The sequence below is a fragment of the Terrapene carolina genome, unplaced genomic scaffold (assembly GCF_002925995.2).
Source record: "Terrapene carolina triunguis isolate 2854851 unplaced genomic scaffold, T_m_triunguis-2.0 Scaffold402, whole genome shotgun sequence".
In the NCBI taxonomy this organism is placed as follows: Eukaryota; Metazoa; Chordata; order Testudines; family Emydidae; genus Terrapene; species Terrapene triunguis.
Window position 1 is genome coordinate 2,028,900 of NW_020664753.1, and position 20,673 is coordinate 2,049,572.

The 20,673-nt window shown below is 48.4% G+C and overlaps 1 protein-coding gene across 1 annotated transcript in view; it reads left to right on the forward strand.

Annotated features, from left to right (window-relative positions):
• The window catches only part of FRMPD2 (FERM and PDZ domain containing 2), an 89,110-nt gene that overhangs the window by 42,193 nt on the left and 26,244 nt on the right, over window positions 1-20,673 (forward strand). The window contains exons 13-22 of the mRNA XM_029912968.1: window positions 756-854; window positions 4,277-4,384; window positions 4,497-4,613; window positions 6,065-6,300; window positions 8,141-8,245; window positions 10,067-10,160; window positions 10,647-10,732; window positions 10,903-11,057; window positions 12,908-13,115; window positions 20,239-20,337. Of these exons, the coding sequence (XP_029768828.1) occupies window positions 756-854; window positions 4,277-4,384; window positions 4,497-4,613; window positions 6,065-6,300; window positions 8,141-8,245; window positions 10,067-10,160; window positions 10,647-10,732; window positions 10,903-11,057; window positions 12,908-13,115; window positions 20,239-20,337 (1,307 nt within the window). The remainder of the gene's footprint in view (window positions 1-755; window positions 855-4,276; window positions 4,385-4,496; window positions 4,614-6,064; window positions 6,301-8,140; window positions 8,246-10,066; window positions 10,161-10,646; window positions 10,733-10,902; window positions 11,058-12,907; window positions 13,116-20,238; window positions 20,338-20,673) is intronic.

Genomic DNA, 20,673 nt, shown 5'->3' on the forward strand with positions numbered 1-20,673 from the left:
GCAGGAAGGGCATGGAGATGAAGGCCCTGATTTGAGAAAGCGCTTTGGCGTTGCTGCACTCGGCATGGCAATGCCTAACTGATTTAGGAGCCGAAATCTCATTTTCAACAAGGATGGCAGCCAAAATCCCATTGATAGTCGATGGTACTTCGGCTGCTAAATCTGCTAGGTGTTGCAATGCTGAGCGCAGCAAAAGCTAAATGCCTTTTATGACCCCAGGCCTTAGGCGTAGTGGGATTTGGATACCTAATTCCCATAAACTCCTTTAAAGATCCCAGCTTGGCCCCGTCCCCTTACTGCTATTTATTCTTTATATTATCATAGCACCAGTCATGGACCAGGCCCCCACTGTGCAAGGCACAGTACATTTCCAGGTGTTTTACAATAGCGCCTAGTAGCCCCAGTCATGGACTGGGACCCTCTTGTGCTGTATTAACACAGAACAAAAAGATGGTCCCTGACCGTCGAAATAGAAGTGGTACCTCCAAGTGAGGGGAAATATGTATAGGTGGGACATTGTGGGGGAAGCTTGCACTGTAGTGCTTACCCGTTCTGTAGCTACATACAGGATGCCAGTCTCCAGGGCTCTCCATCTAGCACCTCTCAAATCCAGCATATTCATGTAAAAAAAGGAATAATGATGTTGAAATTAAGAGGAAAGCGTCTTAACTCTTAAACACCTGAATGGTCAAAGAATGTAAGTGTCCTCCCCTTGTCTGCACTTGTCAATTTATTCCAGCTGTTTGTTTCTGCAGCCCCAAGTTCCCCAATCAACCAAAGAGAGAATGCGCTGGCTGGATTAGAAAGAGAAATCATTTGTGTCACCTTAAAACGAGATCCTAAAAATGGCTTTGGTGAGTAAGGGGCATGAATGGTATGTTTGTTACCAGGACTGTCCGACCATGTATATAGGCCTTTAGATTCTTTCTTTCTTCCTTTCTTTCTTTTCAATACAGTATTTAGACATCTATTTAGAAAAATAAATCTGGCAAACAGGATAAGCTGTTCCCAGACTGAGTATCAGCAGTTACAGAAATGTCGTCAATTTGTCTCTATCCAAAGGTATTTGCCATGTGAAATTGGGCAAGTCAGTAGCTTCCTTGATCTTGCTGATCCCATGTGGCTGCCAACGGTTGCATAGCACTTTGAGGTCCACAGGTTGAAAATGGCAAAGCATCATTATTAGCCAGTTTTTCAGCAGGTGTAGCCAACACACAGAAGTTTGTGGTGGCCTAATGGGGTAGGCATTGGGTGTAGAACCAAAAGCGCTAGGTTCTGGACAGACATCTGTCACCTAGGAAATGTGATTTTTTTTTTTTTTAGGTTTTGTTTTGTTTAGCATTTTATGCCAACATATGACATGAATGCATGCACTGTGAAGTTATATAAATAGCTTACTTAGCTGCATAGTGACTATGCAACCTTAACTCTGGTATTATCTGACTTTTAAATGCCCGACTGTACAACCTTAATATTATATTATGTAACGCACTGGCAAAGTGTGTGCTGCATCCACTATTAGTTATTGGCTCACTAGAGGATAGCAGCCTACTACTGCAGACAGCTAACACAGTTACTCTTTGAAGTCTTAAATGACAGAGATCTGTACTGAAAGTTCTGGGTTCAAAACCAGCTGACAACCATGTGGGCAGTTCTTAGAGTATACAGAATTATTATTTAGAGCTAAGCCCAAAACTAAAGCCTGGATCCAAACAAACTTGAATCTTGTGAAAGGTCTGGTCTGGATCCAGACAGCACAGCTGTGTGGTCTAGTGGGTAGAGCACTGGCCTGGGACTCAGGAGATCTGGGTTTTACTCCCAGCTGTACCAAGGGGCTGCAATCGCTACCAGGCTGCTGACTGGCTGCTTGCTGGCCCCGTCTGCTTCTTCGGTGGCCCTGCTCCCACTCCCCATGCTGCTGCCTAGAGGAAGTGAGAGCTGGGTTCAGGAAACAGCAGTAGCACTGAGGAAATGGATGGAGCCAGTGGGCCAGCAGTCAGTAATCTGTCCCCATCCTGTGCATGTCCTGGAGGTGCTTCCTCTGGGCTGCTGCTGCCCGGATCCCATTCCCCATGCTGCTGCTTGCTGCGCAGGGGCAGTGAGAGCACAGGGGAAGGATGAACACCTCCAGGGAGGCACAACCACCTGGACTTTTCCTGCAACCCACTGATGGGTTTGGGAAACACTGGCTTCTATGACTTGGGAGCATGGCTCTTCAGGGCCCTGATTCAGGAAAGCACCCCTATTCGGGAAGGGCACCTAAGCACTTGCGCTAAAGTCAGTGGGTCATAAGTTTGATTGATAAAGATAATAGAGTTGATGTAACATACATAGATTTCTGTAAGGTATTTGACTTGGTACTGCCAGACATTTTGATTAAAAAACTAGAACGATATTAAATTAACATGGCAGACATTGTAAGTGGATTAAACACTAGCTAACTGATAGGTCTCAAAATGTAACTGTAAATGGGGAATCATCATCGAACGGGACTGTTTCCAGTGGGGTCCCCCAGGGATTAGTTCTTGGCCCTAAGCTATTTAACATCTTTATCAATGACATAGAAGAAAACATAAAATCGTCACTAATTAAGTTTGCAGATGACACAAAAATTGAGGGAGTGGTGAATATGAAGAGGACAGGTCAGTGATACAGAGCGATTTGGATCACTTAGTAAACTGGATGCAAGCAAATACTGTGCGTTTTAATACAGCTAAATGTAAAGGTGTACCACTAGGGACAACGAATATTGGCCATACTTAAACTAGGCGGGTGGACTCTTTCCTAGGAAGCGTTGATTCTGAAAAAGATTTGAGGGTTATGGTGGATAATCAGCTGAACATGAGCTCCCAGTGTGACGCTGTGGCCAAAAGAGCTAATGCAATCCTGGGATGCATAAACAGGGGAATCTTGAGTAGGAGACGAGACATTATTTTACCTCTGTATTTTGCACTGGTTCAACTGCTACTGGAACTGCTGTGTCCAGTGGGGAACAAATATTTAATAATCAGCTCTTCAGTCTAACAGAGAAGGGTCTAACACGAGTCAACAGCTAGAAATTGAAGCTAGACAAATTCAGACTGGAAATTAGGTGTATGTTTTTAACGGTGAGAGTAATTAAGCATCGGAACAATGTCCATCACTGACAAATTTTAAATCGAGATTGGCTGTTTTTCTAAAAGATCTGTTCTAGGAATGATTTTGGGGCAGTTCTCTGGCCTGTGTTATACAGGTGATCAGACCGGATGATCACAGTGGTCCCTTCTGGCCTTAGAATATATGAATCTATGAAAAAAAAAAAGTGCATACTGTTGTTAGATGCTACCGGTGTGGTGCTCTGCTTTCTCCTGTGTTGATATCACTCGGCTGCCTGCGTGTGTTCCCTCTGTGTGCGGTCCCAGCTCTGCAGATAGCTGACACAGCAAACCCGACGAGAACCCGCAATAACCACAGAGTCTAGTAAGGTACGAAGGCACCTCGGCCAGGTTTATTGTGACCCTGACACAATTGCAGTTCCCTGTAGGTTTCTTAGCCTAATCCAGGGCATACTATGAGAAAGTGCCGCTCGGCAATGGACTCAGCTCAGTCAGTGGCGGGACTTTCCACTGCCCCCTCGGCTGGACAAAGATACCGCCCCAGGGATACATTCTTATACACAGGTACAAACAAGTTATACATCACTCCTGACGTATTGAGGTGCAACTCCTCTACGCAGCAAGGTACAACCCCTCTACGTAGTAAGGTGCCGCCTCTCACCTTGTACATGTTGGTTCGATCAAAACAACTCTATCCATCATTTTACCCTTTTGCCCCTGTCATTGGGATGTGTCGGCCTGTTCCATGTTATCTGTGGAATGTTCCAGTATAGTATGTGTTCTGATATCTGGTGTTCAGTACCTTTTAGGTATGTCTCTTTTTGCAGCATCAGCCCTTTCCCTGCCAGCTTCTGTGAGCAGGGCCTGCCTCTGGCTCACAGCTTAACTTTGTTTTATGTTAGCAAAGTCATGACCATTACTTTAGTTCAGGTTTTAGGCCTCATACCGGGCCTCTGATACTAAGGTTTATATCTCAGGGTCTCCTCTTACTACACATACTTAAAGTTAAATGCAAACTGAAGTGCTTCCCGAACCAGGGCCTCGATGAGGCAAAATCAAAGTGCTCCATTCCCCAGAGTATGTAGATAACTTATGGCAATGGAAAAGATGCTTTTGTTCTCCTAAGGTTCATTTTTCTAACATCAGCTTTTCCAACTTCTCATGCTATCTCATTTTTGCAGGTTTTGTAATTATTGGAGGAGAAAATGTGGGGAAATTAGACCTCGGAATATTTATCGCATCAATTATCCCCGGGGGACCTGCAGACAGAGCGGGGCATATCAAACCAGGTCACCATCCCCAGTTTTTAATTAGAATTCAAATGCTTTCATGGTTTAAAATGGACTGATCCGGCCTTATTTTCCCCCGTCCTGATGTGTTTTGTTTTAATCCTGTTCTTAGGGGGACGACTCATCTCCGTGAATAATGTTAGCCTCGAGGGTGTTTCTTTTAATACTGCGGTTAAAATTATACAGAATTCTCCTGATGACGTGGAACTGATCATCTCTCAACCCAAAGGTACAATAGGGCTTGGGAGGTGAATGGTTTTATGGGCCATGGGAGTGGTTGGCTCAGGGCACTGGTAATGGGATACCTTTGGAGGCTTTTGCCTCTAAACTGCAGGTTATAATTCAGCCCAGGTCGGTAGTGAGTGCATGTGACCGCAAGTAGATACCCTGGACAGCTGTCCAGCAGTCATTGTGAAATGAGCTGATGCTCTAAGGACCTGAGCCAGCACCACAAGAGTCAATGGGAACTTGGCTGTTGACTTCTATGGACTCAGGATTGACCCCACTGTCCAGTTCTTAGTCAGCGGGTGTACACCTCGCAAACCGCCCCTCGCAAGTGGCCAAGAAACGAATGTGCCATTGAGTCTGGGCTCATAGAGATGGTTACAAATGGCAGATTAAAACTAACCAGGGCCCAGATGCACCATACTTTGCATTCCCAGAAAACATCAGTCCCCCCATAGATACCTTAAAATTCATCCTCCAGCTCTCTGACTCATCCTCTTTGGCCCTCCTCCATCTAATGGATCTTTCTCTCTCAGCAGTCCCATAGGGTCTTGATGTCTCATAGAGTAACTGCTGTATCAGGCCTGGATCCCAGCGTCCAGGTACTCAGGAGCTCATATGCCAAGGTGAAGGGCACAGTATAAGAGCCTGAATAGAGATGAGGAGAAAGTTCCTCTCTTAATCCACTCTTGGTGCTCCCTCTAGGGCCGTATTGAGGCACATTGGAAGAGTACTGTTGTAAAGCTTACACAGTTGCTACTGGCTGTGTGCTTTACCTGTTCTGTGGCTATAAGGAGATTCAGTCCCCGGGGCTGTCAGACCAGCAATCAGTTCACTCAAAAGTGGGAAAAAACCCCAACAACAATGACATTTTGGACATGTAAAATCATAAAATCCTAAAGATGTTCTGATATCTGCATTGGTTAAGAATAGGTGCTTAGCTTCAGAAACTACAGTATTTAATAAATAGTGATTGGTTGTATCAAAAAAGATGATATGGGTAAGAAATGTTTATAGATTGTTAAAGCAGTTGCATTATCAATCAAAATAATTAAGACTGAAATGTGATTTCCTTCATAAATCCCATCCACTCTTGCCCCTTTCAGGAGCTAATAGTTTCTTTAAAGTTCTTTTTGTACTAAAAGTTTTCATGCTCCATTTTAGTGCAAGGACAAGGTTTATTCTATTTAAAGTTTCAGCAAAATATTCTCTGAAATTTTTGAGTCCTGCAAGGGTGAAATGAATACACTTGCCCCACATTTTCTAAGCAGAAATGCTTATCTCCACAATGGCTGTATCAATATTACTCAAACTTGGCTTGTTTTGTAGATCTCGTTGAGATTTCAGGACCAAGCCACTTTTGAAGTTATCTACTCCTCCTGTGCCAATACATAATAATATCTTTCTCTCCAGATTTTTGCAGTTCCAATGTTTGTTTTTGGTCTGGTTTCATAGACGTATCTGAAGAAGGACTGAATGAGGAGAAGAATTTGTCAAGAAAAAACAGCACTAGTGGGTCTGAGATCTCTTGTGCAGGCAGTGGAAGAAAAAGGATTCAAGACTGTCATACAGCACCTTCCAAAGAAGTAGACATAAATACAGATGAACTCGAGAAGGTTCTTTCTTGGAATTTAGCACCAAAATTGGGTCCCAAGATTCCTGTTCTTTCGGTTGACAGCCTGGATATGGAGGTAACCACAGTTTTGATATTGCTCAGCTGTGACACTACGTCAAATAAAGAATCATAGAAATGTTAGTGGAAGGATCCATCCCCCTGCACAAAGGCAGGATTAAGTAAACCTAGATCATCTCTAACAGGTGTTTTTCTAACTTGTTCTTAATAACCTCTGATGTTAGTGATTCCACAACTTCCTTAGGTGACCTGTGCCAGTGCTTAGCAAGCCTTATAGTTAGGAAGTTTTCCTAACATGTAACCTAAATTTTTCTTGTGCAAACTAAGCTGATTCCTTCTTGTCCTACTATGACGCTTCCCAGGGATACCCAGAGTTGTGAGGCACCTCGCTCCCACTTGTCCTTAGCATGAGGAAGCCCTGTCTTTGCCTGCCATGGGTCAGATCCCTGACTTCACCGGCCACAGGCAACACAAGCACTCCTCTCTAGACCTCATAGGCCCTGCTGTTACTCTGCAGGTTAGCGATAAGCACACTCCAGTACTCTAGCCTGCTGAGCAGCTCCCTGAAATGTCCAACCCCAGGTCCACTGCACATTCACAATATTTGCAGATTTGCTGCTTCCAAAGGAACAATACACCCCAGGTTACCAGTTCCACCTCAGATCACCGCTCCACTTAACACGCAGAACTTATATATGTTTATAGTGAAATCAAGTATAAGTTTCTTTAACAAAGCACGGAGATTCAAGTAAAAGCAAGTAGATGTATTAGAAACAAATGGTTACATATAAACCAAAATCATAACACACGTTCTAGAGCCTAGATTTAATTAACAAGATATTCTCATGTCTGATAGAGTATTGTTCACCCAAAATCCTTGCAGCGTTTTAGAGCCAGGTTTGGCTGTGACCCCCCTTTCAGGAGATAGACATGCTGTCGGCTTGCCTCCTAGGTGAAGGACTCAGTGTGATTCCTTACACTCCAAGATATACAAGAACAATCCTTTGTCTTTATTCATAAATAGGACACCCGCTGCTGTTTGTGTCGTCTTGTCAATTTCACAATCTCTCATTTCATCACTTGCTCAGTATGCAAATAGGCATACATTATGAGGCATACAATACACAAGTGGACAGGCAGAGAGACAGGTGTCTGTTACCTCCTGTCTGAAAGGAACATTTCCAAGGTACATCACCTCCTGGTGACCTGTCTTAACTTCAAGACCTTGAGAACATATTTTCATTATAGATGCATAACTCCTTAAATATTACCCACACATACATTTTGCAATGATTACGATGACCGGTGGGCTACTGGCTCTCAGCAGACACCTCACATGCCACCCCTCAGTGCACTCTTGTGCATATATCTGACACAGGGGATCCCTGTAAAACCTATGCACCCCTTGTGCTTTCTTCCCATTGGCCCTGGGTCAAAAAATGAGGGGAAAATATTAAGGGAAAATTTTGCTTAAAAATCTTCTGATTTTGTTTGTCAAAATTTTGAAACTGGGAAATATTGGCCAAGTCTAGAGCTGGTCAAAAATTGGGGGAAAAGGTTGCATTGTTGGGTTTTTTTCCCCTATTTTTTCTGTGAAAATATCAAGATTTTGATAGACGTTTTTGCAGAAAATTTCAACCAGTTCTAGAAAACCAGACAGAAAATCTTATGGGTCTAGCCTTGACTGACCTCCCCATCTGTCTGCAGCTTATGTTTTGAGCCACATTCTTCTGTGAGTGACGCTGGTGTAAATTTGGAGGAATGCTGTGGATATAAGTGGTGTTACTCTGGATTTACACTGGCGTAAATGAGAGCATGATTGAGCCCTTTATTTCTGCTGGAATATTTTTCTTGATCTCCCGTGTAACAGTCTCATTAGTGTTTATATTTTGAGACAGGAAGCCAACTCCTCTCACTTTCCACCATCTGCCGAAAGCAATTCAGATGAAATCTATTCTGTGGAGTTGGTTAAAGAAGACGGGACTCTTGGAATCAGTGTGACTGCAAGTATAATTGTTGATCTTACAATGCATCCTTAACCCTGTGACATTACTCGGTACACATGGCAAAGTGTGGCTCTAAAGGAAGATGAACTGATCGTGATACCCAGCACACGAATTTCAGCCTGAGATCCCAGTGCTTGATGAAGTGATTAAAAACCATGGGTTCTAGTCATCCCGATTCTCACCATCAGAACCCAGGCTGAGGAGCTGCAGTGGCAGAAAGTCAGCCTGGATAAAGGTCACAGCAGCATAAGCACCCTGAAACCCTAATGCTGGAGACTTGAAAGTGTCAGGGTATGCCAGGGAGGGGCCTGGCCAATGCATCTGGGAAATGCACCAATTCAGAGTACACCTCTACCCCGATATAACTCGACCCGATATAACATGGGGCTGTGCACTCCGGCGGATCAAAGCAAGTTCGATATAATGTGGTTTCACCTATAACGCAGTAAGATTTTTTGGCTCCCGAGGACAGCGTTATATTGAGGTAGAGGTGTATTCCCTAGACAGCGTCTACTAGTGGGGCTGCCATGGGGTCTCAGCGGGAACGTAATGTTTCCTTCCCTAGTTCAGAGGTGCCAGGGTGGGCAGAAATGGCAATGCTGCATGTTATTTCACTGGGCGATAACACCCCCTACTGCATCAGGGGAATTAATCGATCGTCCCTATAGATCCAGGATCACTTCACCCGCCACTGAAAGCAGTTGCCACTGGGGTGGAAAGCAACAGCCATTTAATAGTGTGTCATAGATTTCATAGAGTTTAAGGCCAGAAGGGACCACTATGATGCAGAGGCAGATTAGGGGTTTGTGGGGCCCTGGGCCAGAGCAAGTGGAGGCCCTTCCCCACCCCTTCTGCCTGCAATCCCCTCCCCTTCTCCCAGCACTCCTGATGGGCAAAATGGGATTGGGGTTAGGCCCACCCCCTGCCTGGCACTCCTGTCGGGGAGTGGGGTCGGGATGCGGAGGCTTACCCCACTCCCTGGCAGGAACGCCCCCACCCTGCTCCCCAGCAGGAGCACCGGGTGGGCAGAGCGAGTCAGGTCGTGGGGGTGCCCCAGTTGGCTGGGGTCCCTGGGTATGGGCCCTGTTGACCCAGTGGCTAATCTGCCACTGCTGCGATCATCCAGTCTGACCTATGTAGAACACAGGCCAGAGAATCCCATCCTATGGCTTCGATACTTAGTGAGCCCAATAACTTGTGGCTAAAGTATATCTTCCAGAAAGGCGTCCAGTCTTGTCCACTTGAAATTGCCTGGGGATGCGTTTTGGCAGAATAGAATTAAATGAATTTGGAATTTGCCCAAGGCCTGGGGACTAACATTTCTATTCTTGGGGAAAGTGCCGTAGGATTGTGAATGGCTCCAAGTCGTCAGGAGTCACAATCTTGTTTTTATATCTCCTCTGAAACATTAATAGCCGTTGAGTGCATTGCACAGATTTATGGAGTTGGGGCTGTTAGCAGGCTTTGAGATGTAAGTAACTACATTCCCAATGGCATGGGGAGGTGTTTATGAATGAATATGATTAAATAATTGTGTGTAGCCTTATCGATCTGCACAGTGCTTTACAGAGAGAATAAGACATGGCTGTTGCTTTGAGGAGCATGTTACAAATGAGGTACAAAGTGGGGGAGTAGTATCTTTTTCCAGTCCACCCCACCCCCATTTTAAAAATATGTAATTTCTGAAGCCATTGTTGATTTCTGAAAAACTCTGTTCAGAATTTGCTTGGCGACACATCAAAATATGGCTTTGATTTTACCAAGGGAGGAGAAAATCATGCTAAGGCACTAATGTAAATGGTGGGTGAATATTTGCAGGGTGGGATCAACACTAGTGTGCGTGATGGTGGAATATACGTGAAGTCAGTTATCCCCAGAGGACCAGCTGATAAGGATGGACAAATAAAAAAAGGTAGGACATTTGACAGTACAATTCTGCGCTGCAGAATTAAACGTTTGGCTCTGCATTCTCTCTAGGGGTCTTTGAAATGTGTTAACAGTTACAAGTTGGAGGGGAAGACAACTATTAACTTCCAGTTGTCTGGGATTCAGAATATGCAGTCCCTTTAGCTCACACTGGCAATACCTGGTGTCCTTTTGCAGATTAGGGAACTCTACGTAACCACACATCTGACCAATGGTTCTCAAATATATGTTCAGTGACTCCACTCGTGAACATTTTTCAGTGTTGCATTTGGTAACTAGATCACATCAGTGCATAATCTGAAGGGTCTCTCATTACAAGGGCTATCTAGGAAATACTGCAAACACAGCAGTAACGGTATACAGTTGTAAAGCCTAACTCACCAAGATCAATCACAATTGGCAAAGTGCTAGTAGCTCATTCCTGTTAGATTAAAACGCCAAAGCGACTTGCCCCGATTGTTGTCTGCCTCAGGTGATCGGCTGCTGGAGGTGGACGGGATCAGCCTCTGTGGCATCACGCACAAGCAGGCTGTGGAATGCCTGAAGAAATCTGGCCAGGTTTGTAGAAGGGGAGATCTCAATGATGGAGCAAGGGGCTACTTCATGTGAGTCTGGGTGGCAGAACTGGGCCCAGGTACATTTATTTTCTGCTCTGTTGGTTGGAGAGAAATGAAAAGCCGATGCTGACTATGCAGAGTGTCAGGAGAACTTGTCCATCATCTTGCTAGGTTGTCAGGCTGCTTTTAGAAAGGGGACGTCACAAATCTGCAGAGCCGTGTCCAGCTGCTAAAGACAGAATGGAGGAGAAATCTGTGATCGTTTCCTTGGCAACGCCCTTGTCAGCCGGTCCCAACGGCTACTCCTTTGCAACAGATGGTGAGCGATGATAAAGGTACTCGGGGTGTCTTCCTCCCACTTACTCATTCCGTTCTGTAAGAAGTGAATGGAAGATCATATGATATTTGCACTGGTCACAAAAAGATATGCCAGAATATTTCCTGCGGATTATACAGTGTAACTACATATTGAATAAATAGAAGCATAACAGGTGATGATAGTGCCATGATTTTAAATGAATTTGTTATTTCTGAAGCATTTTGGGTAGCAACTCAGATACACCAGCTAATTTACACCAGTGTAACCCTACTGAGGTCAGTAGTAGAGTGACTCCTGGTGTACGCAAGAGCAAAATCAGGCCTGGCAGGTATTGTGAGTGGCACTTTTTGCTTTATCCCCTGGCTGAAGCGCTACATATGCACAGTTAATTGATCAAGGGATGAATAATGGTTCCCTGTGCAGGGGTGCACCAGTCAGGATGGGGCAAACAGCCCCTTTCTCCTCGTCCACCGCATCCTCATGCCAGGGGTAGCCAGACACTGCCATGAGCAAGAGGACAGAGTGGCCATGTCACTCTTGCTAAAGGAGGAGTGCCTGGGGCAGGGGTGTGGCCTATGATGCACTTACCCTGCTAGGAAACCAGAGCTAAAGAAACTGCCCTTCTTTGATGGTCTAGCATGGGGGTTGGCAAACTTTTTGGCCTGAGGGCCACATCGGGGAATAGAAATTGTATGGTGGACCATGAATGCTCACAAAATTGGGGCTGGGGTGTGGGAGGGGGTGAGGGCTCTGGTTGGGGGTGTGGGCTCTGGGGTGGGACTGGGGATGAGCAGTTTGGGGTGTAGGAGGGTGCTCCATGCTGGGATTGAGGGGTTTGGAGAGCGGGAGGGGGATCAGGGCGGGGGCAGGGGGTTGGGGCATGGGGAGAGGCTTAGGGGTGCAGGCTCCGAGCGGCGCTTACCTCAAGCGGCTCCCGGAAGCAGTGGCATGTCCCTTCTCCAGCTCTTAGGTGTTGAGCGGCCCCTGACCTTCGGAGCAGGGCCATGCCACGGCTTCCAGGAACCAGGTGGTGCAGCCCAGACCCGGCGCCCCAGCTGGAGCACCGGAGCGGGGCCGAGCCACATGGTGGGCCCCGATCCGGCGCACCAGCGGAAGCTCATGGGCCGACTTAAAACAGCTCGCGGGCCGGATCCAGCCCACGGGCCGTAGTTTGCCCACCCCGGTCTAGCAGGTCCCCCTCTCAGTTCCCCCAGAAGCACTCAGTCTGCAGGGTGCCCCCACCCTCCAGCTCCTTTACCTCCTTCCCAGCACCCCTCTTGAGACAAAAGCCAGGATTTGGCCCTATATGTCTGGGAGAAGGGCATGTTCCTCTGTCTAGCCTGGAAGAAAACAACAGGTCTGATTCTGCTCTGCGCGACCCTAGATTTACTCTAGTGGCCCCCCTTACTCCTGACTGATGCTGGTGTGAGTGACATCTGAATTAGGCTCAGTAAATATACTATAAATCACTTCTGGTGTCTGCGAAGTATTTACAGGGAGCCCAGACCAGGTGCAGATTCTGTCCTCATCTGCCCCAAGGCAATGTTCCTCTCAATCAGTGGGCATACACAGTTAGGGTTTACTATACCTGGAGACGCACATGGTGGAACAGAATGCAGCTCAGACCCTCTGAACTGAGTCAACACTACAGAGCTCACAGGAGTTGAAAGGAATACAAATGTTATTTTGGTCATTACTGACAGCAGGCTGCCTCTGCTGCAAACCAGGAGCAGATCTGCTGAGGCAGAGGGCATCGTTTTTATATAGGCACTTTTCAGAGCTGAACGGCACTTTATGGGATGCGTGCGCTGTGGAGCACGCTCAGGTTCCTGTCCCCCCCCTTTGAACAGATAATACGTTTGAAGTCAAGCTGACGAAGAACTCCGGAGGCCTCGGCTTCAGTTTTCTGCAGATGGAAAGAGAGGCTTGCGAACACCTCGGAGGAGAGATTGTGAGGATCAAAAGACTGTTTCCAGGGCAGCCAGCTGAAGAGAATGGAGAGATTGAAGTCGGAGACGTCATTTTAGCTGTTAATGAGAAACCTATTCAAGGACTCTCGTATCAGGTACCAAGCAGGGCTCTGAATGGGCCTCCCGCTGTGTAACATATTAATTAAGTGTAAATGAAGTTTCACCCCACTATTTTATTCTTGCCCAAAGGGCTCAATACAAGAAGCACTCTACTGAGTTTGGATAAAATCGTAATGCAGAATTTCCTTCACTATTTAATTTCCTTGCTCTCCACTATTGACATACAAAATCTATTGGCAAACACACACCAGTTACTTAATTAGCTGCAGCCTGTGTTGCTTTTAGATACATGAGTTGACACGCTTTCTCCTCGGGTTCACGTGTGTTTTATAATGTCATGCTAAATACCATGTGCCAGATTCTGGTATAATGGTATAAAGTTGGAGTAACTCCTTTGTCTTGAATGAGCATTACTCCAGATTTACACCAATAGGTTTGGATTTGGCTCTAAGTTCTATCTTTACTGTTTATTTTTCAAAATATAATATTTTCTTTCCTTGTGAAATCACCTGATAGATCTACATGAATAAAACCATGGTTAATGAGGATGCCTATTGCTGAACAGGGGTGATGGGTAATGTTATGTAACTCTCTTATTGAAAGCATAGCAGTGTGGTTAAATGGTTAGAGCAAGAGACAGGGCATTAGAAGACTTGCATTCTATACCCAATTCTGCCATTGATACTTTATGTGAACATTAACAAGTCACTTAAATTTTCCATGCAGTGGTTTTCCCATCTGTAAAATGAAGATAATAATACACTATTGACCTACTTTGAGCTTCTCTGATGGAGGGAGCTATATAACTGTATATTTTTGTTTTACTCGGGTGCTATGTTAAAAAATGACCTTGTATAAATGACACCATAGAGTTCCGTATTCACCATGTGGCACTGGTTTCAAGTTCAGATCTGCTCAGGTGACATTTAAAAGTATGGTTTGAAAACAGCCAGCTGGGATTGGAAAGTCAAGCTGGGTCCTCTCCACGTTTTGCAGCATCGCCATAAGCAAGGGTTTGCAGGCCAAATTAGTCCTCCAGTGACACTTGAGGAAGGCCAAGTGGGTTAACACTGACGTCACTGAGGGCATAAACTGAAGGTAGTGAACGTAATATGGCCTACCCAATCTTCCCTGTCACTACTGATGGCCAAGATAGAGAGAGCCCAGCTTGACTCTCAGATCCTAGCTGAGTTTGCACAGCTGGCTGTAGGAAAAAACATAGTTTGATTGGCAAACGGGGATGCTCTGACCCGGAAATCAGTGACACCCAGGGAATATGGAACCCCAGCTGCCATATTACATGGTAGAATCACACTTTAAAGCCTCTTCCATGGCTCTTCCAGTTAGGGCCGGATTAACTTTTTGTGGGCCCGGCACCAAACATATTTGTGGGCCCCCCATTGAGGAAATAGGGCATGTGATGGGGGGCTGTCCGCAGAGTGAGGGGCCGGTTGGGGGCAATGAGGCGCAGCGCAGCGGGAGCAGCCCCACTCAGCCCAGCACAAGGGCACTGTTTACAAACCCACAACTGCTAGATGCACACTGGTCCGCCCAGCCCTGTGCTGCCAGCGTGCCCCTTCCACACTGCCCCCTGCCCAGTGCCCTGCCCTTATGCCAGCGCCCCCTCACCCAGAGACTTCCCCCACAGATTCCTATGCCCAGCACCCCTGCCTAGAGACCCTTCTTGCTGTCCTCCCACCACAACTGCACAGCACCCTGCACACCATACCCCCTGCCCAGCTCCCTCACCCACAGATCCCCTACTGTCCAGCACCCCCTTCACAGTCCCACCATCACAGCTGTACAGCGCCCCATATTCCTGAGAGAATTCTGCATCAAATTCTGTGCATAATATTTTAAAATTCTGATTTTTTTTTTTTTACAATAAATAAATGTGGAAGCTCCACCATGGCAGTGGGGAGCACAGGCCACTGGCTGCATGGAGGTGGGAGATCACCCTGCAGCCTTCCCAACCCCCAGTGAGGCTGAACCTGACCCTGACACAGCACAAGGGCCATGCCTGCCACAGAAACACCCTGGGGCCCTGCCCCTTTTGCGCCAGGCACACCAGATGTGGGCAGGGAGGCTCAGCCCGGCAGCAGGATCCAGGTGCAGAGCGACTTAGTGTGCGGGTATCCAGATGGGGGTAAGAGGGTTCTGTGGGGGGAAGTCGGGGTGCAGGCAACTCAGTAGGGGATCAGGATGCACAGGGAGGTGCCAGGTCCAGGGGCAATGGGAGTCTGCAGGGGGGACCAACTGAAAGTGGTTGGAGCTCAGCGGGGTGGGGGAGTCTGGGTGCAGGGGAGGTGGAGTTCATTTGGGTGGGGGTCTAGGTGTAGGTGGTTGGGTGTCTGGGGGGGGCTTATCGGGGTGGTACAGATGCAGGGGAGGTGGGGCTTGTCAGGGTGAGGGTTTGATGGGCCTGCTTAACAGGGGAGCCCCAGCTGCTGCCCAGGGGATCCACATGCTGGGCCCCCATTTCCCCTATCCCAGGGATCGGCAACCTTTGGCCCGTGGCCCGCCAGGGTAAGCCCGGTTTGTTTACTTGCCGTGTCTGCAGGTTCGGCCGATCGCAGCTCCTACTGGCTGCGGTTCACCGCTCCAGGCCAATGGGGGCTGCGAGAATCATAGAATAGGATCATAGAATATCAGGGTTGGAAGGGACCTCAGGAGGTCATCTAGTCCAACCCCCTGCTCAAAGCAGGACCAATTCCCAACTAAATCATCCCAGCCAGGGCTTTGTCAAGCCTGACCTTAAGAACCTCTAAGGATGGAGATTCCACCACCTCCCTAGGTAACCCATTCCAGTGCTTCACCACCCTCCTAGTGAAAAAGTTTTTCCTAATATCCAACCTAAACCTCCCCAACTGCAACTTGAGACCATTACTCCTTGTTCTGTCATCAGGTACCACTGAGAACAGTCTAGATCCATCCTCTTTGGAACCCCCTTTCAGGTAGCTGAAAGCAGCTATCAAATCCCCCCTTATTCTTCTCTTCTGCAGACTAAATAATCCCAGTTCCCTCAGATTCTCCTCATAAATCATGTGCTCCAGCCCCCTAATCATTTTTGTTGCCCTCCGCTGGACTCGCTCCAATTTTTCCACACCCTTCTTGTAGTGTGGGGCCCAAAATGGGACACAGTACTCCAGATGAGGCCTCACCAATGTCGAATAGAGGGGAATGATCACGTCCCTCGATCTGCTGGCAATACCCCTACTTATATAGCCCAAAATGCCGTTAGCCTTCTTGGCAACACGGGCACACTGTTGATTCATATCCAGCTTCTCGTCCACTGTAACCCCTAGGTCCTTTTCTGCAGAACTGCTTCCTAGCCATTCAGTCCCTAGTCTGTAACAGTGCATGGGATTCTTCCGTCCTAAGTGCAGGACTCTGCACTTGTCCTTGTTGAACCTCATCAGGTTTCTTTTGGCCCAATCCTCTAATTTGTCTAGGTCCCTCTGTATCCTATCCCTACCCTCCAGCGTATCTACCACTCCTCCCAGTTTAGTGTCACCTGCAAACTTGCTGAGAGTGCAATCCACGCCATCCTCCAGATCATTAATGAAGATATTGAACAAAACCGGCCCCAGGACCGACCCTTGGGGCACTCCGCTTGAAACCGGCTGCCAACTAGACATGGAGCCGTTGATCACTACCCGTTGAACCCGACGATCTAGCCAGCTTTCTATCCACCTTATAGTCCATTCATCCAGCCCATACTTCTTTAACTTGGTGGCAAGAATACTGTGGGAGACCGTATCAAAAGCTTTGCTAAAGTCAAGGAATAACAACACATCCACTGCTTTCCCCTCATCCACAGAGTCAGTTATCTCCTCATAGAAGGCAATTAGGTTAGTCAGGAATGACTTGCCCTTGGTGAATCCATGGCTGACTGTTCCTGATCACTTTCCTTTCCTCGGCCTGAGCCGCTTCCTGCAGACCCCCATTGGCCTGGAGTGGCAAACTGCAGCCAGTGGGAGCCGAGATCGGCCGAACCTGCGGACGCGGCAGGTAAACAAACCGGCCCATCCCGCCAGAGGGCTTACCCTGGCGGGCCGCTTGCCGAACATTGCCGATCCCTGCCCTATCGCCTTCTCTTCCCCATCCCATGTCCCTTCCCCACCACTCCATCTCCTCCCCATCCCACCCCCTTCCTTCCCCACTGCCTCTGTCCCCCTGCCCTGCCTGCTGCACTGCGGGCACTCACTGTTGTACAAAATGCAGGATGGCTCCCAGCACACAGAAGGGAGCTCAACCAGCACTAGGACCCAGAAGGTGGTGTCCAGCTGCAAAGTCCAGGGAGCTGAGCAGCACCTTCTTTTTTCAGCCGGGCTGTGCAGCTCTGCGTTCACAGAATAGGTATATTCCACCCCCTTCCCCAAGGCCCTGCCCCTGCCTCTTCTCTGCCTCCTCTCCCCAGCGGCGAGCATGCTGCGGCTCTGCTCTTCCCCGTCCCTCCTGCCGGCAAACAACTGATCGGCGGCAGGGAGGGGGAGGGTGGGACACAGCACGCTGTGAGAAGAGGTAGGGGAGGGGGAGCTTGGCTGCCCTATTGCAGCAGGAGCCTCAGTGCCAGCAGCACCACGCTGGAGTGTGGGCCTGGCGCCATGGTAAATCCGCTACTGCTTCCAGTCCTCGTCCCTCTGAGAGCGAGGCATGCTGGGAGGGAGGAGCAAAGTGCTGACAGCCTGAGGGATCCGGAGGTATTCTGCCTTGTGTATGGAAGGGGGCCTTTCAGACAGTGTGCTCTATAGTTCCCCATACTGCTGCCCCCAAAGTGCACATCCTGCCTGCTGCTGCTGACAACATGAGTATGGGGGGCTGCATTCCTGGTGGGCTCTCCAAGGCCCTTGCAGTGCTCAGACAGGCCCCTCTTGCCAGTGCAGATATTCCCCTACGTACCCAGAGAACAAGTTTGAAGGGGGAAAGTGGCGTTTTTCTCCTTTCTGCATTTCCAGTTTTTAGCCAGGGCAGGAAGTGGGAATGGCTCGAGGAAGGGGCTGTTCCTGCAGCATCCTCAGTCTGGTTAGAAGCAAGCCATGCTAGAAATCCCCCGGGGCTTTGAAGAACATCCTAGCGTCTCGGTTCCTGTTCAAATTCCAGGCCCCGGGAGGTTTGCCCATTCTTCGTCTATGATGATGTAACCTGTACTGTAGCATTGATTAGAGCAAGGCCTTCAACGTGCAGCTGGGGCAGGAAAAGTGCTCCTGGGTCTTCACGCTGTGTTTGTGGAGAAGGGTCTCTGGCAGTGCTCGCTATGCACTGTGCAAGGCTAGGGCTAAGATGTTCTGTGCTGGTTCAGGCATTCTGTCTGTGTGCTGAATTCGCATCCCCTCTGGTCAATGGCCTCCCCATAACTGGCTAGACATCCTTTCCGTACGCTGCTAGGGACGGATCATCCCAGGCATGGGAAGGGCACAGGCAGAGGCAAACCCAGCAGATTCAGCACAGTTCCTCTGTGTGTGGAGAGGCAGAGTACAGAGAGTCCAGGCAGTGGGATTTTCCCCTAACTCCATGTACCAATCAGCACCACTCCTCGGAGGCCTCCGCAGCAGGTCTGCAGAGGAAAAAAATTGTGTTGTGGCCAGTCTGAGCAGATCTGAACTGAGACTACATAGGTCCAAAACCCACATGCAGCAGCTGTGGTAGCTGACTGTGGAGGGCTGCAGATGTATGTCATGCCCTGCCCCTGGCTTGAGGAAGAGTGTTCCCTCCCCTCCAGCTCCCTGTGTAGTGTCCCTGTGCACAGCCCCTTTATCCAATCTGTGCACAGAAATCAGGATTTGGCCTTTTAGGTACTTGTTCTTGTTAGTGCTGTGGAGAATTGCTGCGGCTGCTCAGTGCTGCTGTTGTTGGAACTCTGATGTCAGCTGCGCTAGCAGAGAGTGCAGCTGGCCAATTCAGCAGAACCTCGATGTTGTTCATAAAGACCACAGGCTCAGTTCGGTGGCCAAGGCACCCGGCCAGGTTTATTGCTGATGAAGCACAGTGCTAGCGCGCTGGCTCCGTGGTTACAGGTACACTAACGTGTTTCCCGCGACAATGGTGCCCGCTCAGTCAGCGCACCAAGACGCTGTCCCCTCGGTGAGTGCAAAGGTGCCCCTCCTATGACTTCTCCTTTTATATGCTGATACAAACAAGTTACGCATTACACTCCATACGTGATTAGTTACCACTCTTCTGCTTGTACCTGCTAGTTTGAACAAAACATCCTCAACCATTATCCTGTCATCCCATCCTTATCTTACGAGGGGCCAGTATGTTCCTGTACCCAGGGCCGGCTTTAGGCCGATTCCCCCAATTCCCCGGAATCGGTCCCTGCGCCTAAGAGGGCCACGCGCCTTAGGCGCCTTTTTAATTTTAAAATTTTTTTTACTCACCCGGCGGAGGTCCGGGTCTTCGGAGGCACTTCGGCGGCGACGGGGGTCCTTCACTCGCTTCGGGTCTTCGGCGGCATTTCGGTGGCGGGGGGTCCTTCAGTGCTGCGGAAAACCCGGAGCGAGTGAAGGACCCCCTGCCGCCAAAGTGCCGCCGAAGACTCGGACTGCTGTCGGGTATTTGAATCAGGCCCCGCAGTTCCTAAAGCCGGCCCTGACTGTACCATCCCTTGGGAACTTGTTTACGTAGTTACTTGAGAACTCTGGGTGTCCTTGCACCATCCTCTGTGGTCAGGAATGTGCTTACTTGGTTACCCAATACCTGGTGTGTTGTTATTTTGCCAAGGCCAGACCTGCTCTGGTTCACAGCCTTTGGTTTACACTGTTAGTTATGCCTAGGGCTCCAGCAAGGCCTGCAGTTCTTACAGAAGGTACTAAATCAGGAGAAACCTGGGGGGCGGGGTGGTGTTTGTGCCCAAGGGGTTTGTTTTTTCAACTAAGTTATAGGTTACATGGTGTACACCCCTTGGGTGTAATTTACATCCATCACTGCAACTGAAAGCAAAGCGCCATTGAATCCAGGTGGCCATTGGAAGGCCAAATCCTGAGCTAGTATAAAAGGGCTAATGCATGTCCTAGAGCAGCGATTGTGGGCACTGAAGTGCTGCTGACTAATGGCACAACTAGCCTTGCTCCTTCAATTGTGAGCAGAGAGGGATGTGCTGCAACTTGGGGGCTGTGTATTACCTTACCAGGCTAACAGTATTTCCCCCCTGTGTAGGATGTCCTGCACTTGCTGAGAGGAGCTCCTCGACAAGTCACGCTTCTTCTCTGCAGGCCTCCGAAAGGTCTTCTTCCAGAAATAGACCAGAGCGCACTGGTAAGACAAGCCTTCTTAGTACTGCACCTGGAAACGCTCACTGCAGCACTTGCTAGTGAGTCTCAAACAAGAAGGACATGGATTATTCCCCCCTCTGTCAGGCAGTTCTGTTCTTTTCCCTTACTTTCTGTCTTGGGGTGGTCCCCTGAGAGAACTTCCCAGCCTCAGCCGTTGACCAAAACCACCAGGTCTTCTTAACCACTGTTGTGCTTTAGAATATATTATATTTACAATCAGTAGCCAGCTTCCCCGCTTGCTTCTGGGGAAGGGACAGTAGCAGCAGCTCATCCTACCTACTTCTGCCTTCCTCCGGGCCCCCCACTCTCTGCGCAGCAC